This window comes from Equus asinus, chromosome 1 (genome assembly GCF_041296235.1).
Source record: "Equus asinus isolate D_3611 breed Donkey chromosome 1, EquAss-T2T_v2, whole genome shotgun sequence".
NCBI lineage: Eukaryota > Metazoa > Chordata > Mammalia > Perissodactyla > Equidae > Equus > Equus asinus.
The window spans coordinates 178,323,557-178,347,985 of NC_091790.1; the positions used below are offsets into that span (position 1 = coordinate 178,323,557).

Consider the following 24,429-nt stretch of genomic DNA (forward strand, 5'->3'; position numbering starts at 1 on the left):
AGCAGCAAATGTGTCAAATATGATAAAAGACAAGTCCTGAAAACCCGAGGTTGCATGTATATTAGTTGGTAATGCAGCTTTTGTTTATAGTTCTTTGACTTCTGGGAAGCCCATCAATGCTGAGTTACCTCCAGAAAACTTGTCTAATGCCTGTCTTGGCTTTCTGTACTCTTTACTCAGTGAACCTAAGGCACAGTTGTTTTCAGAGTCATGGTACCCAGGCTTGAGGTAGGCAGCACTTGGGGGAACGTTGCATCAAACTCTAGGATATCATAAAAGGTATTTGGAATTCCTGAAGACTTTACTAAATCTTTATAGGTTCTGTTTGGAAAGAATTCTGAAACCGAACAAAATGAAGACTCCAGTCCTTATAGTACCTTGGAGCGGTACGAAGCTGCTGCTTATCTTGTTGGTCTAAGAACTTCATGGTCTAGCTGGGGCCTTCCGTTGTCAATGTATCGGTGGAAAGTCCAGTTTAGAGATGAATTTCTCTCTCTTAAGATTCAAGCCTCCCCCTGGCAGGTCTCTCCTCTCATTTTGGTTAGCACATACAGAGGGAAACTCTTGGGTTTTTTGTTATCTCCTTCATTCACTCTGTCCCTGAGCTACTATGGTTACCAACAGAGTCTTGTTTGAAAAAGGCGGAGACAATAACAAAATGGAAACAACAGCTACAGAGATGAGCTGACTAGAATGACAAAGCCAAGAAATCAAATAGTAGGGATGTGGTGGTATAGGCAGAGCACTACAAAGCATTGGAAGGAACAGGCAGATAACGCAGATTGGGTACAAGCCAAAAAAATCAGCAAGGACAGGAAAATCAGAAAATGATAAACCAGGAGAAACAGTACAGGAGCAGAGGGCTAAGGTAGCCTGAGAAGCAAGATTAGAAAATCTGTGGTGCCCTTTATCCAGCTCCAGAGCTGGAGCTACCAGTCATGAACGATTAACTAGCCTCCGGCAATGATGAGAGAAGAAAAATTGCTGTTTCACACATGAGCTAGCTTTACAAATGGTTCTTTCACACCAAACTCTAGAATGTGAAAGCAATTCTTTTACTTTTCTCTAGAAAGATTCTACAGCTCTGAGAAGTACTAAGAAAGTCTATGTTTATAAACAAAAGTCAAAACTTTTAAGTGCACCAAGGTTGCTATCACGGAAGATGGGAAAGGGTAAAACAGAAAATGTAAAATAAGGAAATAAGATGATAGAATGAAGATTAATACCCTTAACATGGCTCTCAAGGTGGGGCATATCCCACCCTTAGCTATTCCTCAAGCCTCATCTCAACCCACCTAACCCCAATCTGTGCCCATCCAGAAGGCTCCTGCACTTGCCTGTTCCTTCAATAGAAGTACTGATTCCTCATCGTCCTATTATTCCCCTGCCCCTGTCTGGTTAACTACTTGTCTTTCTGTTGAAAGCTCACGGGTTATTTCCTAAAAGACTTCCCTAACTATCTCTACTTGCGCCACTGAACCACCTCCCTAATAAGTTAGATTGTTGTCATATATTTGAGCAAGATTATCTTCCTTTTCTTCAAAGCAGTTACCCAGTTTTTAATTATATGGTCCTGGGTGTTCAGTTGTTAATGGCTGTCTCCACCCTTGAGACTACAAGTGCCATTTGCCATAGCCATGTCTGATTTTCATCATCACTTCAACCCCAGCACCTGTGCAGCACTTAGCACAGAACAGGGTTCAACAATCATTTGCTGAATGAATGAATGATGCCATATGCTTTATTCTAATCATTCCTCGAAGGATTATGAAGAGAGCCACAGCAGTTGGATGAGCAAGTTTTCTTGACAGTATATTTTACTGTGTTAAACGCAGACGGGAAAGTGGGTCAGACTAGGAGCTGTGCTTTTGAAATTACTGCCACACTGGACAACTGCACAAGTTGCACGTACAATAGCTCTAGATCAGACTGCCATTGATACACACAAAAAATAAGCAAAATATTTCATGTTTACAGACAGTTTTTATGGATAACACAACCAACTCAAGGTGGGGGGATGTTGTTACATACAGGCAATCATTTGAATCTGAAAGCCATCTTTGTTTTTTTTTTTAAAGATTGGCACTTGAGCTAACAACTGTTGCCAATCTACTTTTCTTTTTTTTTTTTTTGCTTTTTCTCCCCAAATCCCTCCAGTACATAATTGTATATTTAGTTGTAGGTCCTCCTAGTTGTGGCATGTGGGACACCACCTCAACATGGCCTGATGAGTGGTGCCATGTCCGTGCCCAGGATCCGAACTGTGGAAACCTTGGGCCGCTGAAGCCGAGCACACGAACTTAACCACTCAGCCACAGGGCCAGCCCCTCATCTTTATATTTTAAAATATGACATTACATTTAACTAAAATAATATTGTCAGTGATTTTAGCATATTGATAGTGGTTCAGAAATATCCTAAAACAAGTGAATATCTACATATCAGAATTGTCCTGACTGATAAACAGCATATGTACATATTTTAAGTGTGTTTATCTGAGATTGCTGTTCATTTCTTACCCTATCTCTCTGTCTCAGCCACCTGTGAAGAAGTGGAACTTTCGTTAGGCAAAATCTGTTAATGAGTGGCAGGTGTGTTTTAATAATGTATTCAATTAACATGTTTTTTGAGAGTGTACATTTATTTTTTTAAGCTTTTTGGTGCTTGAACAAAACTATTTTGTGTATTTTTCCACTTGGTTTTTTAGGTACACTTTTCCTGTCCAATCACCACTGCTCCTGTGCCCTATTTAAGCCAAGAACTATTACAGAATACTTCACAAGCATTAATGCTACATGACTGCTGAAGTAGTAATCATAATTTTCTCTATGAGGAAAATCACTGAAAGATCTTTTATTCACTAAAAAGTCTTCCCTGAAATAAAAATGAAATAATGAGGCAAAGTCTCTTTGCACATATTGTAAAACCAAACGCCACCTTAAGATTAGAAAATAGTTTACCTCCAACTTCCCTTTTAATACCTCACAAACATTAAGTTAACCAATCAAATAATGTGTCTGCTGTGCATAACTTCAGAGGAATCACAACATTTAACTGTGATTTGTATTCCAATTTAATCAGGTAAAATACATTCATCATATTTGTCAATGGAAGCTCTACAGAACTCGTGGCAAAGCAAGAGCCAGCATCATCTGAACATTCTTTTTGTTAAAGAGAAGACTGTGGTTTGAGAAGACAAAATATTATCTGGGTCTTTGACCACCAAAATCACATGCATTTACAAGATAGATGGAATTGAGTTGTCTGGTTAGATATTATTTTGGAACTAAAACTTCCTTTTTTAAATTACCTATATATATATGTAATTGTAGCTGTTGCTTTGTTAATCTATATTTACATATGCAAAAGTTAGAAGCAAGCAATGTGGATGAAATTTTTTTTTTGGAAGATTAGCCCTGGGCTAGCATCCGTGCCCATCTTCCTCTACTTTATATGTGGGACGCCTGCCACAGCATGGCCTGATAAGTGGTGCATAGGTTCGCACCTGGGATCCAAACCAGCAAACCCCCGGCCACCGAAGTGGAATGCGTGAACTTAACTGCTGTGCCACTGGCTGGCCCCTGTGTGAAAATTTTTTAAGTAAAAATAAGCACAGCTGTGTATTTGGTTAAATAAAAATTTCTACTTTTGCTACAAAGATGTCTTTTTGAAAAATACCCTCATACCTTAAAAAATTATAATATTTTAAGAACTTTAAAACACAGTGAAATTCCAACTCAAATTTAAAAAGCATTTTCTCCAAGAAACTCCATGTGATTTATAAAGGAGATTTTAATAATATATAGTGTTTTTGTTGCTGCACAAATGTTCTAGATGTGTAAGGTGGGATATCAGTGTTGTATAATTTGGAATTTGTGAAGGAAGACGTGGGCCAGAGAAAGTGATTTGTACAATGTCACTTAGCAGATTGTATTTAACTGTGTAGCAGGTGGAAATTAGGGTGACCACTGGCTCCCACGTGCTATTATGTCCATTCAGACAAATGTTTAACTTCCTCATGAATATTAGGTTAGTCAGTGCATACCTATAGTTTCATGTGTATATCTAACTTTTGTTAAGTATCTTCCCTATAGATGAATTACTCTCACTGATGCTTAATTAATAGATTCAAGACGATCTTGTTGTCAGTTATTGGGGGAGGGTCAAATAGAGGTCAGTCACTGAGCCAGATACTGGGGATGCAATGCTCATCAAGACTGGCCTCTGCCTTCAGGGACTCACAGTTTTGGGGGAGCAGCAAAGAGAGGCAACTACTACATGCACTGAGAGTTTGGGGAACAGAGAACACAAAAGGTGTTAAGGAAGCCCTCCGGGGAAGGAGAGGGGCAGGGGCTCAGGAAGGCTTTAGATGGAAAGCACTCTAAACCAAGCCTTGAAGGAAGAGTAAAGGGTAGGCAGCTAGGTGTAGAATGAGAGGAAGGCAGGCCAGGTGCGAGGGCAGACCCTGGTTTTCCCAGGGATGGTATCTTCTCCTGCCGGCAGCATTTAAAAATGTGCATGGGCAGAGGCTAGGGAAGGTAAATAACCTGTGATGCAGGGGACAGTTCCACGGATGAATACTGCTCCCAGAAAAATGCAATAGCACTTCTGCTCAGAAACACTGAGGCTAGCAAGATAGAAGAGGTAGGGTGGAGAAGTAAGAGGGAGTTGGGGAAATGCAGGGCCTTTCATTTCATGCTTCATCCTGAAGGCAAAGTGAAGTCAATAAAAAATGTTAAGGAAAGGAAGGGCATAAGCAGATCTGTGTTTTAGAAATCAGAATGAAATGGATACAAGAATGGAGGCAGAGAGACCAAACAGAAGCTCCTGAAATATAATTAGCAAGGACCCAAACCAACATGCTGACAATGAAGATGTGGGAAAGGGGAGAGATTTGCTGGGGATTACAGAGGAAGAATTGATAGGACTTAAGTGTAGGGATCAGAAAGAAGAAATGATAAATGCCCAAATTTCCGGCTTGGGTACCTCTGTAGACAGAGATGAGACATAACTAAGGTGGTAAACAGAAAGGAGGAGTGTGTTAAAGGTGAAAAATAAATATTTCTATTTTGAATGCGTTGAATTTCAAAGAGTCTGTGAGATACCCAAGTGAGGACATCCAGATAGAAGAATATGCTGTCCAGTATCAATCTGGATAGCTAAAAAGATTCTGTTGATTGTACAATTACTTTTAGTAACAGTGTTTTGAACCTGAAAGCTATTTCCTCATATTCTATCATAGGGGTTGGCCCATTGCAAAAGTTTCTTTCAGAATGAACAAGACTACTTACAATATGAATTATTTGCACATTAAAGTAATACAAAATACTATCTAATAAAAAATATTCTACTGGGAAATTCTTGCTCATCCATGCCATATGGATAAATATTCCTACATCAGATTAATTATCCTCCTTGTAATACATCTTAATTTATATAAGTGGTGCTATAAAACTGAAGAATTTTGATCAAATTATAAGAATGTGCTGTTTGAGTATTACATCTTTGGGTTGATTTTAAGAAAAGGATGATTATAAAACAGATGTATGCTTTGTCCAGGCCATCACAAGCGACACGATGGAAAGAGAACAAAGCAAAACAACGCATGCAGTAGCTAAGTAAAGGAATTAGCCTCTTTATGAACAGAAAGAGCAGCCCCATGAAGTCACAGCACAAAGCCACGCTCAGCTTGGTGTAAATAAGCTTTCTCTTTCTAAAGATCCCACCAACAGAGGAAAAACAGCAAAGGTCACTGGCTAGGTTGGAGACCTTCTCTGAAAAACTAAGCCACAAAACATTCACAGTTATGCCCAAGAAAATATTAATGATGAAATTTTAATGTAATCACCAATCTGTCTGATTATATGGGAAACAGGTCCATCTGTCAGTGAGTTTATCACAAAAAGTCCACAAACCTGCTCTGAGCCTTCCAGAAATAGTTACTTCTACAATTTTAATGAGTTTTTGGCGGAAATCAAGACCCTTACTCTAAGCCATTTATATTTCTAGTTCCACTATAAGTAGAATGTGTGCTTAAGCAAGGAGCTCAAATAAATACTGAAATCCACCAAAATCTTGCCACAACCTGAATTTGTTTGAAGCTGAATTTACGAGCAGGTTTATCAGTCTGCGTCCTACTTACCAAGGGTCTTATTCATTAAAGAACTAAGGAATCGCTGCCCTAGCAGTTCCTTCTGCAACCTTCACCTAGAATCCAGTATTTGCAGAAAGAGAACATGAGAAGGATGCAATCGCAGACACTGGCCCCTATGTAAAACAAGTAATTAGCTGTGAATGTTTTGAATTGTTAAAGGGAATCTACAGGAAAAGTTGTACAATGTTGATGTGAATGTTGACCTTCAGCTACTGATTTTATTTTAACAAAAATATGAGACATTACTTTAGGAACACAGTTTTTAAACGCAAAAGATGGCAGGTTAAGTCTTTACACCCCTAAAATAATATTCATAGTAAATAAATAGTTTCACCTTTGTTCCTAGATATCTACCCTATTTAAACGTGAAGTAATATAGGGAACAAAAACAAGAAAAATGTAGAAGATTTCATTTCTACCCTTCTGGTAGAGCTATGTAAAATGTGATTTTATCACATGCAAATATTAAAATTTTTAAAGACTCTCATGAGAATTTGCCAAATAAAGTATGATCCAAATGTTGCCATCTGCCAGCAAAGCTATATCATGGCAAGAAAAGGAAAATTAAACATTAGAACACAGTGAGAATTTGACAAACTTCCTCCAGGTAAAATTTTGCTATTTTATAAGCCAAAAGGTATTAAATCTTTGCCAACCAAATCCATCTTGTATGTTACGTAATAAGGAAATCTGTGCCAGGATAACGAAAGCGCTACTTGTCTATGAATTGACTAATTCTTCACTTTTATTTCTTTTGCCAAACTTACCATCACGGTGGTTTCTTTGGTGGTCTTAAGTCAGGGAAGTCTTTTCCGAGAACAAAAGAAATTTAAAAATAGGCCTGTCTCTTCATCTTTCAAACTCTTTTTAAATGATGTTATGTCAATATCTTTGCAGCAATATTTCCAGAGCCTATAGCTTTAATTTGGAAGACTTGAAAATGCAAAAACAAACAAACCTCAAAAAACCCTGAAGTTTACATAAAATTTCTTTCCTTAAAACAAAAGAAAACTTAAGGAAAAACACTGTCATATCTTCTAGATAACAGGGTTTCTATACTTAAAGAGTTCTTTTCAAATTTCCGAGAAGGAAAAACTAGCATGACAATGAGTCTCATTCTACAAAAATTACCCAATAATTGTCAATACTTTAGAGGATTTAAATGTCCACTGCCTTCTAAACAGGAAGGGTTAGAAATTATTATTTAAAAAACTATAATAATTTAAAAATAATCAGCTTGTGATTAATCTTACTACATAAATTAATGACAAAAAAATCTCATAAATAAAAGATAATGAGGAAACTCACTGTCATGGATATATTACTAAAAGTGCTTTAGTACGGGGGAAAATGTCACGCAGGTGGTTTGAATAGAAATTTCCTAAATCAAATTGAAAACCTTTCGCTAGACTACGTAGGACAAAGAGAGAGAAGACTTGGATAAAATCAGAAGTGAAAAAGGAGACATTAGAACTGATGCCACAGAAATAAAAAAAATCATAAGAGACTACTATAAAAAATTATACACCAACAAATTGGATAATCTAGAAGAAATGGATCAATTCCTAGAAACATATAAACTACCAAGACTGATTCATGAAGAAATAAAAAATCTGATTAGACCTATAACTAGGAAGAAGATTGAATCAGTAATTAAAAAACCTCCCAATAAAGAAAAGCCCAGGATCATACGGCTTCACTGGTGAATTATACCATAATTTTAAAGAAGAGTTAATGCTAACCACTTCCCAAACTCTTCCAAAAAATTAAGAGAACACTGTCAAACTCATTCTAAAAGGCCAGCATTATCCATATACCAATGCCAGACAAAGAAACTACAAGAAAAGAAACTACAGGCCAATATCCCTGATGTACACAGACACAAAAACCCTCAACAAAATACCAGCTAAACAAATTCAACAGGACATTAGAAGGCTCACACACCACGACCAAGTAAGACTTATTCCCGGGATGCAAGAATAATTCAACAAACACAAATCATTGTGACCCACCATATTAAAGAATTAAGGATAAAAATCATGTGATCATCTTAAAAGAAGAAGAAAAAGCATTTGACAAAATTCAACATCATTTCATCATAACAGCTCTTAGCAAACTAGGCATAAAAAGGATTTAACTCAATATAATCAAGGCCATATATGACAAGGCCATAGCTAACATCATACTTAGTGAAAAAGAGAAAACATTTCCTTAAGATCAGGAATAAGGTAAAGGTGCCCACTCTTACCACTTTTATTCAACATGGTACTGGAAGTCTTCACCAGAGAAATTAGACAAGAAAAAGAATTTAAAAAGCATACAAACTGGAAAGGAATAAGTAAAATTATCTGTTTGCAGATGACATTATCTTGTATGTAGAAAACACTAAAGATTTCACAAAAAACTGTTAAAACTAAAATTCAATAAATTTGTAGGATACAAAATCAATATATAAAAATCTTTCTATACACTAACAACAAACCATCCAAGGAGGAAATTAAGAAATCATTCCCATTTACAACAGCATCAAAAAGAATAAAATATTTAGGAATAAATTTAGCCAAGGAAGTAAAAGACTTGTAGAATGAAAACTACATACAACTGATGAAAGAATTTAAGGAAGACAAAAATAAATGGAAAGATAGCCTATGTTCATGGATTGGAAGATTTAACATTGTTAAAACGTTCACACTACCCAAAGCCATCAACAAATTCAATGCAATCGCTATCAAAATTCCAGTAGCATTTTTTTAAAACAGAAATAGAAAAAACAAATCCTAAAATTCAAATAGAATCACAAAAGACTCTGAATAGCCAAAGAAATCTTGAGAAAAAAGAAAAAAGCCAGAGGCATTACACTTCTTGACTTCAAAATACATTACAAAGCCACAGTAATAAATATAGTATGGTACTGGCATAAAAACAGATGCACAGACCAATGGAACAGAATAGGGAGCCCAGAAATAAACCCACGCACATACGATCAACTGATCTTAGACAAGAGTGTCAAGAACATACAATGGTGAAAAGGTAGTCTCTTCAACAAAAAGGGCTGGGAAAACTGTATATCCACATGGAAAAGAATATAACGAGACCTTTATCTTACCCCATACACAAAATCAACTCAAAATGGATTAAGGATTTAAATGAAAGATTTGAATCTATAAAGCTCCTAGAAGAAAACATAAGGGAAAAGTTTCATGACATTGGTCTAGGTAATGATTTCTTGGATAGGACACTAAAAGCACAAGCAACAAAAGCAAAAATAGCCAAGTGGGACGACATCAAACTAAAAAATCTTCTGCACAGCAAAGGAAACAATCAACAGAGTAAAAAGGCAACCTGTGGAATGGGAGAAAAAATATTTGCAAACCACATACGTGATAATGGGTTAATATCTGAAACATATAAGGAACTCATAGAACTCAATAGCAACAAAACACATGACCCAATTAGAAAATGGGAAAAGGATTTAAACAGACATATCTCCAAAAAAGATATACAAATGGCCACCAGCAATATGAAAAGATGCTCAAAATCAGTAATCATCAGAGAAATGCAAGTCAAAACCACAATGAGATACCATCTCACACTTTTTAGGATGGTTGTTAGCTAAAAAAAGATAAGTGCTGGTGAGGATGTGGAGAAATTGGAACCCTTGTAACAATGTTGGTGGGAATATAAAATGGACATTCGTTAAGGAAAACAGTATAGAGGTTCGTCAAAAAATTTGAAATAGAACTACCAGCTCAGTCCCACTTCTGGGTATATATCTAGAAGAACTGAAATCAGGATCTCAAAGAGAGATTAGTACTTCCATGTTTGTTGCAGCATTATTCACAATAGTTAAGATACGGAATGACCTCAATGTGTATCAATGAATGAATGGATAAAGAAGATGTGGTATATACATAGACAACGGACTATTATTCCACCTTAAAAAAAAAGAGTAAAATCCCACCATATGTGACAACATGGATGCATCTCGAGGGCATTATACCAAGTAAAATTAGCCAGTCACAGAAGGACAAGCAGTGCATAATTCCATTTGTATGATGTATCTAAAACAGTCAAACTCAGAAACAGAGAGTAGAATGGTGGGTGCCAGAGACCGAAGGGAGGGGAATATGGGGAGCTGCTGTTCAACAAGTTTCAGTTAAATGAGATGAATTCTACAGACCTGCTGTACAATATATTGTCTATATTCAACAGCACTGTATTCTGTAGTTAGAAGTTCGTTAAGAGAGATTTCATGTTGTGTTCTTACCACATTAAAAAATAAACTAAATTTCACTTGCAAAGAATGTCAGTCTTCATCTTATTATAATTATGGCAATTATATTTCATAGTTACCTAACTGGAAAAAAAAATCTGTGTATAATAATGTATATATACATGAATGTATACACTATATTATCCAAAAGTGAACATTTTCTCTATGAAGGTATATATAACCAGTCATTAAAATGAATATAAAGATTTAATTATTATACATGGTATCAACATTACACTTTAAGTAAAAAAGTGCTAATAAAAGAGTGTGTGCAGAGATCAACCTGGCTGCAAAACCTTCACCAAGCTGAACCGGTCTTGGAACATTATTCAGATTTCTCGGGCAGAGAAAGGTCAGGGGAAGCACCCTGCTCTCACATAGAGAGGATGACAGAGAAGCATTTTTGATTCCTACTGTGCCTGCATCTGCAGGTCACCAAGGCCATTTGAATAGTACTCTGATTTACAGAAACAACTTCCTGTATTCCCTCCTCAGCCCGAAGGACCTGCAAGGGTTCCAAGATACTTTTAAAAACTGTTTGAGATTTCCCTATATCCGAAACAATCCCAGTAACATAAGGTTTCATTGAATGTAGGACTATCCTTTCTTTTGCTGATCCACATGTCAACTGTAGGGGGTGCCCCCAGGTGCATTTCAATTCCACAGCTCCAGTACAGGTTGCAGTTGAGTACCCTGCACATAAGGTATTAACACAGTGCCAACACGGAAGACACGGCTGCAAAGTTACCGTCAACAACTGCAGCATGCTCTGCTGCACAGTGCTGGTGATCCTGTGACAGCTGCATTTTACCAGAGCAGATATAAATCTTCAATGACATCCACTGAGAAACAAAACCAATGTTGATAGCAAACATATGACAGCCAAAGAATGTTGTCACTTCATAACTGCCACTGGGGCATTATTCATGTTGAAAACGACCTCCTTTTGATTGAAACTAACTCTCCAATCTTAAAAAAAACAAAAACAAAAACAAACCTGGTTATGGGGTTCTTACCAAATAAATATTATATGACCATAAAAACACCCAAGCCAAAAACCTCACACAGGACTCAGGAGACAAAAGCACGTTTCACTACATAAAATAACGTTCTTTCGTGTTGTCAAGACTACTCAATCCTTCATCAAGTGTGAGCCCGTCCTGGAAATTCTCTGAACTTTAAAACAAGATACTAAAAGGTTTAAAGAAAGTAGAAAAATGAACACATGAGTAAGGAAATTGAAAACAAGTACACAAAGCAAAGATTTAAAAAAATAGCGAGTATATAGGGAGAGGCAGAAGCAGAAGAACATGGCTGAGTGTTCCTACGTACATTATGTCAATTAATTCACAATATAATCCTTGATATAGGCACCACTGTCCCCATTTTACCAATGAGGAAACACACTCAAAGAAATTTAAGTAATTAGCCATGGTAACATGGCTAATGTGTGGCAAAGTTGGGATTTATACTCTGGGCTGTCTCATTCTTTCCTTTACAAACTATGTGGTCCTGATAAATACTCACTATAATCACCTTGAAATGAACATTTTTATGTCTTAAAATTGTGAATTCTTAAAAAAGTCCTACTTCCTTAACTTTCATTTCCAATGTTATTTCTATTTTTAAATATCATAGATTCTGGTCATTCTGCTCATATTCTAGATGTCTAGTCATCAAACACTATTCAGTCAGGTTTCTTAAAATGCCCTTCCAACTTAGCAATATTCTTCTCCTTCATTCATTGATGAGTCTAAGGATCATGGCAAATCCTTTACATGTGCTACCCTCACTCTCTCTCCACAGCAATGCTCTAAGTAGTTACTACTGCACATGTGTCCTAAGAGAGCATTGGTCCTTCGTTGCTCCCTAGAGCACCGTGCTCTGGTCGGAGTGAAGATCTGCAGCAGCTGCGGTGGGGGTACGTCACCCCTAGGGACACCTCGTTGTCCTGCTAGGCTGAACTCTAGATTTAAGGCCAGGAACAGCTAAGAATACAGGCGTTTCTTCTGCCTGTATGAGTTAGGCGGTCGGCATTTGAAGCACAGCAACGGCAAAGCCTTCTGACCTCAGGACTTAGTCTGGCTCCAATACATGGCATGTCCTAAAAAAGCAGTCGTCAAACTTTCTCTCACATACTTCGTAGAATAATTTTGAAAAATTATGTACTCTCTTCACACATTTTGAAGTTGACATCTAGAAATTTTAAATGTAAATTTAAAGAGTTGCAAAGGGTATAATTTCTGGTGCGTTGGAAACATTGACATTTAACATAAAACAGTGATGTCATTCTTAAGTGAATCCAGTGGAATCTATCATAGAGACAGTATTCCACCATCATCCATTTATAAAAACACCTGTATGGGGCCAGCCCCGTGGCCAAGTGGTTAAGTTCGCATGCTCCGCTTTGGCAGCCCAGGGTTTCACTGGTTCGAATACTGGGCGCAGACATGGCACCGTTCATCAAGCCATGATGAGGCGGCATCCCACATGCCCCAAATAGAAGGACCCACAACTATGTACCAGGGGAGTTTGGGAGAAAAAGGAAAAATAAAATCTTAAAACAAAAAACACGTGTACAACTCTTCTTTAACAGAAATTTGTTATTCCTTTTTTCCCTAAACTTCTACTTTGATTCCACTTACTCCTCATAAATTCAGAATTTTATGTACTATAATACACTTTAGTGCTTGAATATGTTTTATTGATGACCCTATCATAATTATCTGTACCAAGTTTATATATATATAAATTTTTATTTTCTCTCATTACAAGGCTCAACATGTAGAGAAAGAGAGAGAGAATATTTATTTTTCGTTCTGGAATGTACCTCAACATTATAAAAACCATATATGACAAGCCCACAAATAATGTCACACTCAGGAGTGAAAAACTGAAAGCTTTTCCTCTTGTTCAAAGGAAATAAAATTCCTATCTCAAAGAGATATCTGCATTCCTATGTTCACTGCAGTCTTATGCACAGTAGGCAAGACATGGAAACAACATTAAGCGTCCACTGACAGAAAGAAAATGTGGTATATGCAAACAATGGAATACAATGCAGCCTTACAAAGAAGGAAGTCCTGTCATTTGCAACAACACAGATGTACCCGAAAGACATTATACTAACTAAAATAAGCTAGACACAGAAACACAAATATTGTATGATCTCACTTATATGGAATCTAAAACAAAAAAGTTAAACTCAGTGTAACAGAAAGTAATATGGTAGTTACCAGAGGCTGGGGGGTGGAGGAAAAGGGGAGATATATTGATCAAAGGGTACAAACTTTTAGTTATAAGACGATTAAATTCTGGAGACCTAATGTACAGCATGGCGACTATAATGAATAATAACGTACTGTATACTTGAAATTAGCCAAGAAAGTAGATCTCAAGTTCTTACCATACACACAAAAAAGCTAACAATGGAAGGTGATGGATATGTTAGTTTTGATTTTGGTAATCATTTGATTACCAAATGATTTGATTTGTGGTAATCATTTCACAATGTACACATATATCAAAACATGTTGTATAACTTGGATATATGCAATTTTTATTTTTCAAAAATAAAAATCAAAAATTAAAATTCCCTCTGAATTTAGTTATTACAATTACTAGGGGTATTCAAATGACAAATGAGTATTAAAATAAATAAGAAAAGCAAAATAATTTATTAGATATGCATCTCCTAATAAAATGGATAGCGCTTTTTTTTCCGGTTAGTTCACGTATCCAGATGACTACTACTTCATTCTACAGTGGGACAGAGTTCAACATCTTAACCCAGGTTTTTTTCTATTGTAAACTCTACAAAAATAAGCAGATGGGACATTATTATGGCAATGTCCATCAGTTTGCTTATTGCAATGCGTTCCTATTTAAATGTCCCCAAACAATGCAGTGATTGATAAGCAAAAACTATTTTTCAATCATTTAGCAATTGAAAACTTGAACAAATCCTCCATCAACTTTTTGGAAAGCAAAGAAATAGAAGCCATCTAATTCACAGAAGAATTCATTACATCACTGGTCAATCATGTGCTCAAAACTAACATTATTATTATGCATTTTCCTTTTGAATGGTGCCCTGGAGGTTCTTCCAGTCTGGGACAAGGACCACAGTAAGACTCAAGTTGGATGAGAGGTGTACCTTTCTTTTGTAAAGTCAAAGAAGGAAGACTGTTGAAAGGGATTTGGGAAGAACTTGCACGTAACAGGCTCTTTCCTAGAAAGAAGTGCTTTAGGAAAGACTACTTACGAACTAGAGGATTCAATTACGATTCTATTAAAACTATACTTGTGCCTGTGTATCTCTTGGGAAGTCGTCTTGTTTACCCAGGTGGTCCCACATCTCAGCGTAGCAAGAGTCTGGATGTGACCTTGAATTCCAGCCTCAAGTTAGCACACACAAGCAAAAAAACTGGCCCTTTAATGTGAATATGTTTCCCATGGAATTTCTAGAAAAAGGGAAACTTGAGGCGGGAGAATGAGGACTACACACTCCACTAATCAGGGCAGGTGCTGGCTCAAGTACCATACCCCGACACTTACCAGAAGACCATATTTTTTAATACTATAAATAGCAGAGAAAATATTTTAATAAGATTACTGAGCACCAATGAGCCATATTACTCTGGCTGGTGCTAGACGGGAACCAGGAGGTATAATAATCAGCCCTTGTCTTGAAGGACCTTCCAGTTTATTTCAGCCATCTGCTCAGAAAATTAAATTCAAGCAGGAAGAGGACTTGCAGGTGATATTATTAAACCAGCAGCTCAGGAGAAAAGGAAAGATGGCAACTACAGGATGCATCATTCTGTGAGGCATTGGTGTGATGTCAGAAGTTCCTGGCAACGTGGGGCATCTCCAGAGAACTGCACCAGAGAAAAGTTAGATGTGGACACTTCCCATGACAGAAGGCATTTGCTAACCAAGAGAGGACTATAAAGAGCACTGGCATACAAAGACATTTTGCCCCTTCACCTCCTGCCTCCTCCCAACCTCAGCCCTACCAAAACATAGTAGAGGAGCATCTGAGCAAGCAGAACAAGCAGCAGCATGAAAAGAACAGACTACAGTATCCTTTTCCCCAAATACAGGTTTCTGAGTGAGCTGGAAGGAAAAAGTTTTGAAACGGCTAAGTTTTGATTTAAACTGGTCTGAAATTTGTAATAGCTGAACATGTTAATACCTGAAAATGACTAGAAAAACTATGGTTTTCGCCAAGATGTCTTCGAAGGGTCTGGTAAGGAGATCCTGGAGTATGTCTGAGAGTAGTACTGGGATAAAAATTAAGTTGTTTGCTACCTATACTCCTCCAAGTTTAGCCCATTCAATAAATTGGTTACAAAAATCCAACAATAATGAAAGCAACTGCAAAAGGATGCTCTGAAAGAGAGTCACAGATAAGGGGAAGTTACTTACAAGCTGTAAATCCATCACAGAGATGTTGATGATCATAATTATACAAACTTTCTCCCAAGCTCTCTCACTGCTCTTTCTCACTGGAGCTCACTAGTACCCTCTAGCCAGTTTCTGGAATCTTAATCCATCATATTGTCCCTTTAATTCAGATGCTACTAATTATGAGGATCCCCATATTAGCTTCCTATTTGCAAATAAGCTCCCGATGAATGTAATTTCTGTGTTTGTCTCATTTGTCTCTTTAGGCTTTATTTTGTTCTGTACCAGTAGTATCAGTCTTAAAGATGGAAGTGAGAAAAGACAGAACTTCTGTGCAGTTTGAGTGTTTTCCCTTTGGTTCATTAAAAACAGACACACTTTTTGACAGATCATTTTAAAATGTCGTACATTCTATCTCTGGTCCGGGACAGTAGCTGGCTAAAGAATTATACTTCAGAACTAATTCTGACATTACTAAATTACGATGAAAACTCATACACTTTAAAAAAGCATGGCTAGCTTCTGGGTTTCTATGCAGCCTGTAATCAATTTCTCTGGAACACCTGTCCCAGCACCCTGTCCTTCTGGTAACCCTTCCATTGGTAGCTACACTATTTCTTCAATAGTTTGATAGATTACTACAATTCTGGTTCAGAAGTTAAAGTTCCTAGAAATGGGTACTGAAGCCATCATTTTCATGAGGTAGAAGAATGTTCTGTCCTAATATCCATAAATATTTCTCTAATGATGCAAATCATCAGTTTTCCTTATTGTTCCTTGCCTTTCTACTTTATTAAAGACTGATTAACCTTCAAATGTCTTTAATAAAACAGCACTATGAGATGAAAGAGATACAGAGGGTTTGGCAAAAAAAATAGTGTTGCTTCCTGAGACATATTTTTTTCCTATTGTGGTAAGAACATTTAACATGTTATCTATCCTCTTGAAAAATTTTAAGTGCACAATACAGTATTGTTAACTGCTGGCACAATATTATACAGCAGGTCTCTAGAACTTATTCATCTTACATAATTGCAACTTTATGCTCATTGAAAAGCAACTCTCCATTTCCCCTCCTCCCAGTCCCCCATTTGTATCTGACAAGCAATTTCCTTGCTTTTATTTATTTCCCCAGGACCAAGATCTATCTTGGCCCTCCATAGGGTATCATTTGCTCTTGTGTTTTAGGTCCTCAAAGGATATTCATCATTTGCAGGGAAAGAGTTTTAAAGATCACTACATAACAGATTTGTGACTACTACGTGACATAATAGCTCTCTTCCCATTCCAGTCTGTCATTCTCACCATCCCTCCATTTCCCTTCAAGTGGTATAATCAAGGGTACAGGCTAAAACTCAAATAGCAAAATATCAAGAAATGGTAAAAAGCTAAAAAAGTGTATAAACAATGCTTCTGTACCTCACAGAGAACAAAACTTTCCTTGGTTCATGGAGAGACTATAAAACAATGACTTTAACATCCATAAATAAAAGTTTTCTCCGTAACTGAAAAAAAGTTTATCTAAATTCTCTTCCATCAAAAAATAAAAACTTATAAGCAAAACTTTAACAAATAGATTACCTCACTACTACTCTTTATAAATCAAACTTGTCCATAAACATCACTTTTATTAGACCTCAGGTTCTATACAAGCTATGTAACCACCTCACATGCTGCTTCCACCTAATTGCTGGCAGGAAATCTGAACTACAGGAATGAAACAGGCAACGGCTAGAAATCTTGATTAAGTTTATTGAAAATATGGACTAAATCAGGCACTTTAATTAGTATCAGACAGAAGGATGAATTGATCTCCAACAAAGCACAAACTGTTGAAGCAATAAAATTTAGAAAACGTGTCTGAGGCATAATTCACTATGATGATGGAGAAGATGAATCTCCTTCCTGTTGTGCAAGACGAGTTCCAGACAAAAGTAACCAGACTGCTGAAAAGCTGCAGTTGGTCAGCATTCAGGAGATTCATTTTTAAGATAATCTGCCCCTGGGATACAGGGATAAATACAAATCTTTTAATTCATTTTAAAAGCTAATTCGGTGTTCATGAGGAAACAGAGAAAATCTCTTTTAACCAAATTTCCTTGTGGTAAGAGTAATAAAAACAGTACTGGAGGGTTATTGTAGTATTTTCTCTCTAACTTCCATGTATTTTAATTCATTTAAATTGTCCACTTACACGTTCTCTATCAGCAGAATCTCTTTACGAGTACATTATGAATATATTAGCAATTAAATGAGACACCTTATGAAAACATTTACTATTTGTGAAAAAAAAGTGTTAAAATAATAAAATGATTTACATAAAACTTAATTCATTTGATTGACCAAAACAGTTAAGTATCAATTAAATAAAAGACTTTGTAGAAATTATGCAAAGTGAAAAAAGCCAGATACAAAAGACTACATATTGCATGATTTCATATACATGAAATGTCCAGAAAAAAAATTATAGAGCTGTAAAGTAGATGAGTGTTTTCCTGGGGCTGGGAGTGGAAGCAGGAGTAGATTGCAAACGGGCATGAGGGAACTTTTTGAAGAAATGTGTTTTAAAACTGAACTGTGATGATAGCAGCACAAATGTATAAAGCTATGAAAAATCATCTAAATTGTAATGGAAGAATTTTATGCTATATAAATTACACCTCAATAAAACTCTTTAAAAAGATTCTGTAGGAAATAATGTGGCATTGAGATTCTTAGGGCATTTGTACTCCCTCAAGGTCTCATGGACTAGTAGGATAGTGGGTGCCCCCGCCCCCACCCCCCATGCCAACATCATTCATGTTTAAGGCCCGAATCCCCACTGTGATGGTGTTCAGAGGTGGCATCATTGGGAGGTAATTGGGTTTGGATGAGGTCATAGGGTGAAGCACCCTTGATAGGATTGGCATTCTTATAAGAGGATGAAGAGATACAAGATGTGTTTCTCCATTATGAGAGGATACAGCAAGGAACCCTGGTCTCAGACTTTCACCCTCCAGAACTGTAAGAAATAAATGTTGTTCGAGCCACTCAGTCTATGGTATTTTTATTGTAGCATCCTGAACTGAGAAGTGGAGTGCTGCTGTAACAACTATCTAAAAATGTGGAATCGGCTTTGGAACTAGATAATGGGTAGAGGCTGGAAGAATTTTGAGATACATGCTAGAAGCAGCTCATAGTGTGATGAAAGGTCTTTTAATGGAAATTCTGCTGAAGGCTCAGAAAGAAAAGAGCTATAGAGAAAGCTTTCATCTTCTTAGAGAATAAATAATCATGTATAGAATATTGGTAGAAATATGGACAGTAAAGGCCATTTTGATGAGGTCTCAGATGGAAATGAGGAAAATGTTATTGGAAACTGGAAGAAAGGTGATCCTTGTTATCAAGTGGCAAAGAACCTGGCTGAATTGTCTTCACATTCTAGTGTTTTGTGAAAGGTGAAACTTGTGAGCAATGAAATTGGAGATTTAGCTGAGGAAATTTCTAAGCAAGGTGTTGTCAGAGCTGCTTGGTTCCTACTGACTGCTTATAGTAAAATGCAAGAAGAGAAATAAATGGAAGAGAAAATTGTGGAGCAAAAAGGAACCAGATTGTAAAGATTTTGAAGATTCTCACATTACAAAAAATGAGAAAGCATATTCTGGGGCCAGCCTGGTGGCACAGTGGTTAAGTTTGTGGGCTCTGCTTTGGTGGTCCTGGGGTTCACTGGTTCAGATCCTGGGCGAGAACTTACACACCACTTATCAAGCTATACTGTGGCAGGCATCACACATATAAAGTAGAGGAAGATGGGCACAGATGTAGCTCAGGGCTAATCTTCCTTAAAAAAAAAAAAACGAAGAGAAAGCATGTTCAGAAGAGAACACTAAGTGTGTGGTGGACCAATCAAGTGATAAGGAGTTTAGTATAGATATGAACCATGGAGCCAATCAACCATCCCAGCAGCAATGTTGCCAGTTCAAACTGAAGGAGATGGAAATGGGAAGAAATGAAGGAAAACTTCAAACTTCTTAGACCTTACAGGACTGGACCATGGATTCAGCTGCGAACATACTCTATTCCTCAAGACAGGGAAGCACAACCCCAAAAGTGATTCAGAGAGCATGAGGACTGTCACTCCCAGCACAAATCCATAGTACACTGGGTGGAAGGGTGGGGGTGAGGTGGCAGGGCTGATTCCACCTCAGTTGCAAAGGGCAGGACCCCTGCTCAGCAGAACCATGTAGATGGAACCATTGCCTTGGTTTCAACATGCTAGACGGCAGCCACCTGGAGCTGCAGGAACAGAACTTCCATCTGGCAGAGCCATCAGGGCACAACCCCTGCCCAATAGAATCACAGAAGTGGGACCACTGTCCCAGTGGGAACTAGGGGCAAGACCACTGCCTTAGTGGATCCAGAAGGCAAAGCACTGAGTCAAAGAGGATTACTGTTGAGCCTTAAGGTCTAGTTGAGTTTGTCTAGCTAGACAGACTTGGAATTTGTCACCCCTTTCTTCCTTCCAATTTCTCCATTTTGGAATTGGACTATCAATCTCATGCTTCTCTCACCATTTTACTTTTGAAGCACATAACTTATCTGATTTCAAAGGTTCACAGCTGGAGAAGAATTTTGCCTCAGGATGAGTCATACCTTGAGTATCACCTCTATCTGATTTATATATTTAGATAAGACTTTGGACTTTAGACTTGAGAGTTGATGCTGGAATAAGTTAACACCTTTGGGGCTATTAGGATGTAATTAATATATTCTGCACGTGAGAAGGACATGAATTTGAGGAGGTCAGGAGTGAAATGCTACAGAGTAAATGTTTATGTACCCCCTCAAAGATTCATATGTTGAAGTCCTAATCCCCAGCGTAATGATATTTAGAGGTGGGGGCCCTTGGGAGGTAACTGGGTTTGGATGAGGTCATGAGGGCTCAACCCCTATGATGGAATCGGTGCCCTTATAAACGGATGAAGAGACATAAGATCACGCTCTCCATTATGTGAGGACACAGCAAGAAGGTGGCCTCTGTAAACCGAAAGGAGGGCCCTCACCAAGAAACTGACCATGGTGCACTTTGATCTCAGACTTCCAGGTTCCAGATATGTGAGAAATAAATGTTTGTTGTTTAAGCCACTCAATCTAAGGTATTTTTATTATGCAGCCTGAGCTGACTAAGACAGATAGATTAAATAAACTAACGTTAGTGCCATAAAAGAGCTTCCCAACCAGTGAGTGGTGACACACTGGTATGTTTCCAATGGGTTTCAGGAGTGACAAGACCCCATTTCTTTCAGTCACTGGGATTAGGTATGATGGGATTTGGGGCTTGTATGTTCCTACAGCTGATAAGCTTCTTTTCTGACTCTACTAACTATACAAATAACATATTTCACTGACAAAGGCTCCTTGATGAATGAAAATGAACATATTGATATTTATGGGATGCCACTAACGCAATGCTTAGAGAGAAATTTATAGCCATAAATGCCTATGTTAAGAAAAAACAGGGGCCGGCCCAGTGGCACAGTGGTTAAGTGTGCACGTTCCGCTGCAGCGGCTGGGGTTTGCCGGTTCAGATCCTGGGTGGGGACACAGCACCACTTGGCACGCCATGCTGTGGTAGGCGTCCCACATATAAAGTAGAGGAAGATGGGCACGGATGTTAGCTCAGGGTCAGGCTTCCTCAGCAAAAAGAGGAGGACTGGCAGCAGTTAGCTCAGGGCTAATCTTCCTCAAAAAAAAAAAGAAAAAAGAAAGATCTCCAAAAACCTAAGTTTCCATCTTAAGACACTATAAAAAAAAAAAAAAAAAGAGCAAACTAAACCTAAAGAAAAAGAGGAAGGAAATAATGAAGACTAGAGTGGAACTTAATGAAATAGAAAATAGAAAACAATAGATGAATTAAATTAAGTTTTTTTTAAATTAAAAACATGGACAAACCATTAGCTAAATAAACTTAAAAAAAAGACAGGAGATTCAAATTACTAGAATCAGAAATGAAAGAAGGAACATTACTACTAACTTCATAGAAATAAAAAAGATTATAAATGAATACTACGAATAATTATATGCCAATGAACTAGGTATTTAGAGGAAATAGACAAATTAATAGAAAGACATGAAATATTCAAACTGACTCAGGAAGAAATAAACCAGCTCAACAGATCTATAACAAATAAGATTGAATTCACAATCAGAGAATTAGCCACAAAGAAAAGCCCAGCCCCAGATGGCTTCACTGGTGACTTCTACCAAACATTTACAAAAGAATTAGTGCCAATTCTTCATACTCGCCCCCCAAAATATGTAGAATCATGACACCTACCTCAATATTACCACAGAGATTTAATACATAGAAATGGAAAAGCTATTAGGTTACAATTCTAGTAACTGAAATAGGATCACGTACTACCTTTTAAGTCACACATGCTAGCCCGTGCTTTCCTCATAAATGACTTGCAAACATTTTATAGCTAATCATTAGCTTCACATTTGCATGTTGGATTTTCTGTTTGTACTACATAGGGTTTCTGCTACAGTTCTAATTACAGTATCATTATCCAGAAAGGCACGCACTGATTCTAACAGCTGAGATAAAGGTAGCCAAATAACAGTTTTAGAGCACAAAACCATACAATTCTGCAAATAAAGAAAGCACATTTCTTTGGGAGTGGGGGAAAAAACACATTTTTTTTTCAATTAGCTTACTGTGGCCTTGAGGCTTCAGCCTGGTCTGTCTGCAGTTTTTCTCCTCCTTCCACTTCCATTGTACAGTAAACAATTCGATTGGGGGCGACTGACTTCAAACCTTGCACTTCCATTATGACAATCTAAAGATGAGAAAAATTTTTTAATGATACGTCAAGCTTACAGCATTTAGCAATATATAGAGAAAGCACTGTGAACTGCAATGAGAGAGACCAATTGATAGAATTATGTGGTAAAATCAATGGTATTTTATCACCTTTATAATCCACGTCTATTCATGAAAGGTACAGTAAATAACATTTTGAGGAAGTCTGGTATCTGAAGAAACCTCTCCTACCAGGAATTAAAGGTTGAAGTCTCAAAATATAAGCCCTAGTGAATTAAGTGAGATAAAAACTCAGATTCTTAAAAAATTATGGCAAGTCTGAATAAGGTAAAGCAGAATTTCAAATAAAAATTCAGTAAATGTGATTAAAAGGAGTACATGTTGAGTTTCACAAAGCGACAAAATATTTATTACTAGGAGACTGTCACCATCACACCAATTCACTGATATTAATAAGTGATGTCAGAAACTGTCTATATTCACTTATTTTAGATCACTATTTATAAAAGAATATTCTAAAGAAAATTTAACTATTACATTTTAACCATTCCAAAAAGAGTTTATGAAACAGTTTATGAAAATTTATAAAGAATTTTCTTTATGGCCAACGTGTATCTTATTATCAAAATATGGAAAATATAACTTGTTACTGAACATCTTAATACTAACTTGACAAGAAAAAAATTACTCATCCAGTAAAGATATGTATTAATTTAATGCAGTAAACTGGAAAAGGGTGGAGAAGCTGATATTGTCCTATGTACCCATATCTCCTGGTAGAAAGGGAAATATATTTTTTCAAATGTGCTTTTTAACTTGTATAAAAGGCTTCCAATCTTAACATATCATAACCTAACATTTTCACTGTATATACACATAAAATACGACTATTATTTGCCATAGATTTTTTCAATCCAAACCTACATCATGAAGTTCTCTAAATTCTCAATTTATAAAATTTATTCAACAGCATTCATTTCTTTGTTGATCTCATGTTGTATTTGTACAAACAAGGTTAACAGTATTCACACTATGTAGCTACCAAAATATCTACCAAAACATCACTACATCATTTATTGATCATTTAATACATTATTAAAGTCATTATACTTTGCATAGAGTTGTGTTATGAATCTTGAGGCAAAATGACTCAGAGAAACCATCTTAAAAAGAACTGTCCTTTTTTTCAGCTCTCGTACAACAGAGGGATTATGTTTACAAATACAAATGCATACTGCTTTTGTTTTTTCATAAAGATATGTGGAAAACTGATCACTGAAAACTCAAGGTCAAATTCAGAACCATTTTCCTTCCTCAACTAAAACTTTTGTCATTTTTTTCACATTGAAACACATACCAACATATGAATAAAAATAAGGACAACTGAAAACGATTAAGAACTAACAGAGAATAGAAAATAGCTGCTGTAATACTCTAGGAAATTGATATGAAGTATTAAATTTTAGTTAAGGAAAATAAGCAAGAGTTATGCATTTTTAATAAATCAAGTTTTTATTAGTAATATTGAAACTCATTAGATCCTTATACAAATAAAACTAACCAGAAGCTGAGACAAATGAAGTACATAACCACATCAATTAAAAGCCAACTATATATGGAGTTAACCCCACGACTCTAATGACTTAATTCAATAAAAATTCTTGTTGGTCACTTAAAACGTATGAAATAACAGAAGTGTATACAAGACAAGTCTAGAAATCTTGACAGCATTGGTTCATATCTGGGAATATGGCTGTTTGCACTGCATCGCTTTCTCTTGTGTGTGTA

General features: G+C 36.8%; 1 protein-coding gene across 10 annotated transcripts in view; it reads right to left on the reverse strand.

Annotated features, from left to right (window-relative positions):
- CADPS2 (calcium dependent secretion activator 2) overlaps positions 1-24,429 on the reverse strand; it is a 496,507-nt gene that overhangs the window by 254,198 nt on the left and 217,880 nt on the right. For all 10 annotated transcript variants that reach the window (XM_044759580.2, XM_044759476.2, XM_070512671.1 and 7 more), the window contains exon 6: positions 22,536-22,657. In XM_044759580.2, coding sequence (XP_044615515.1) covers positions 22,536-22,657 — 122 coding nt within the window. The remainder of the gene's footprint in view (positions 1-22,535; positions 22,658-24,429) is intronic.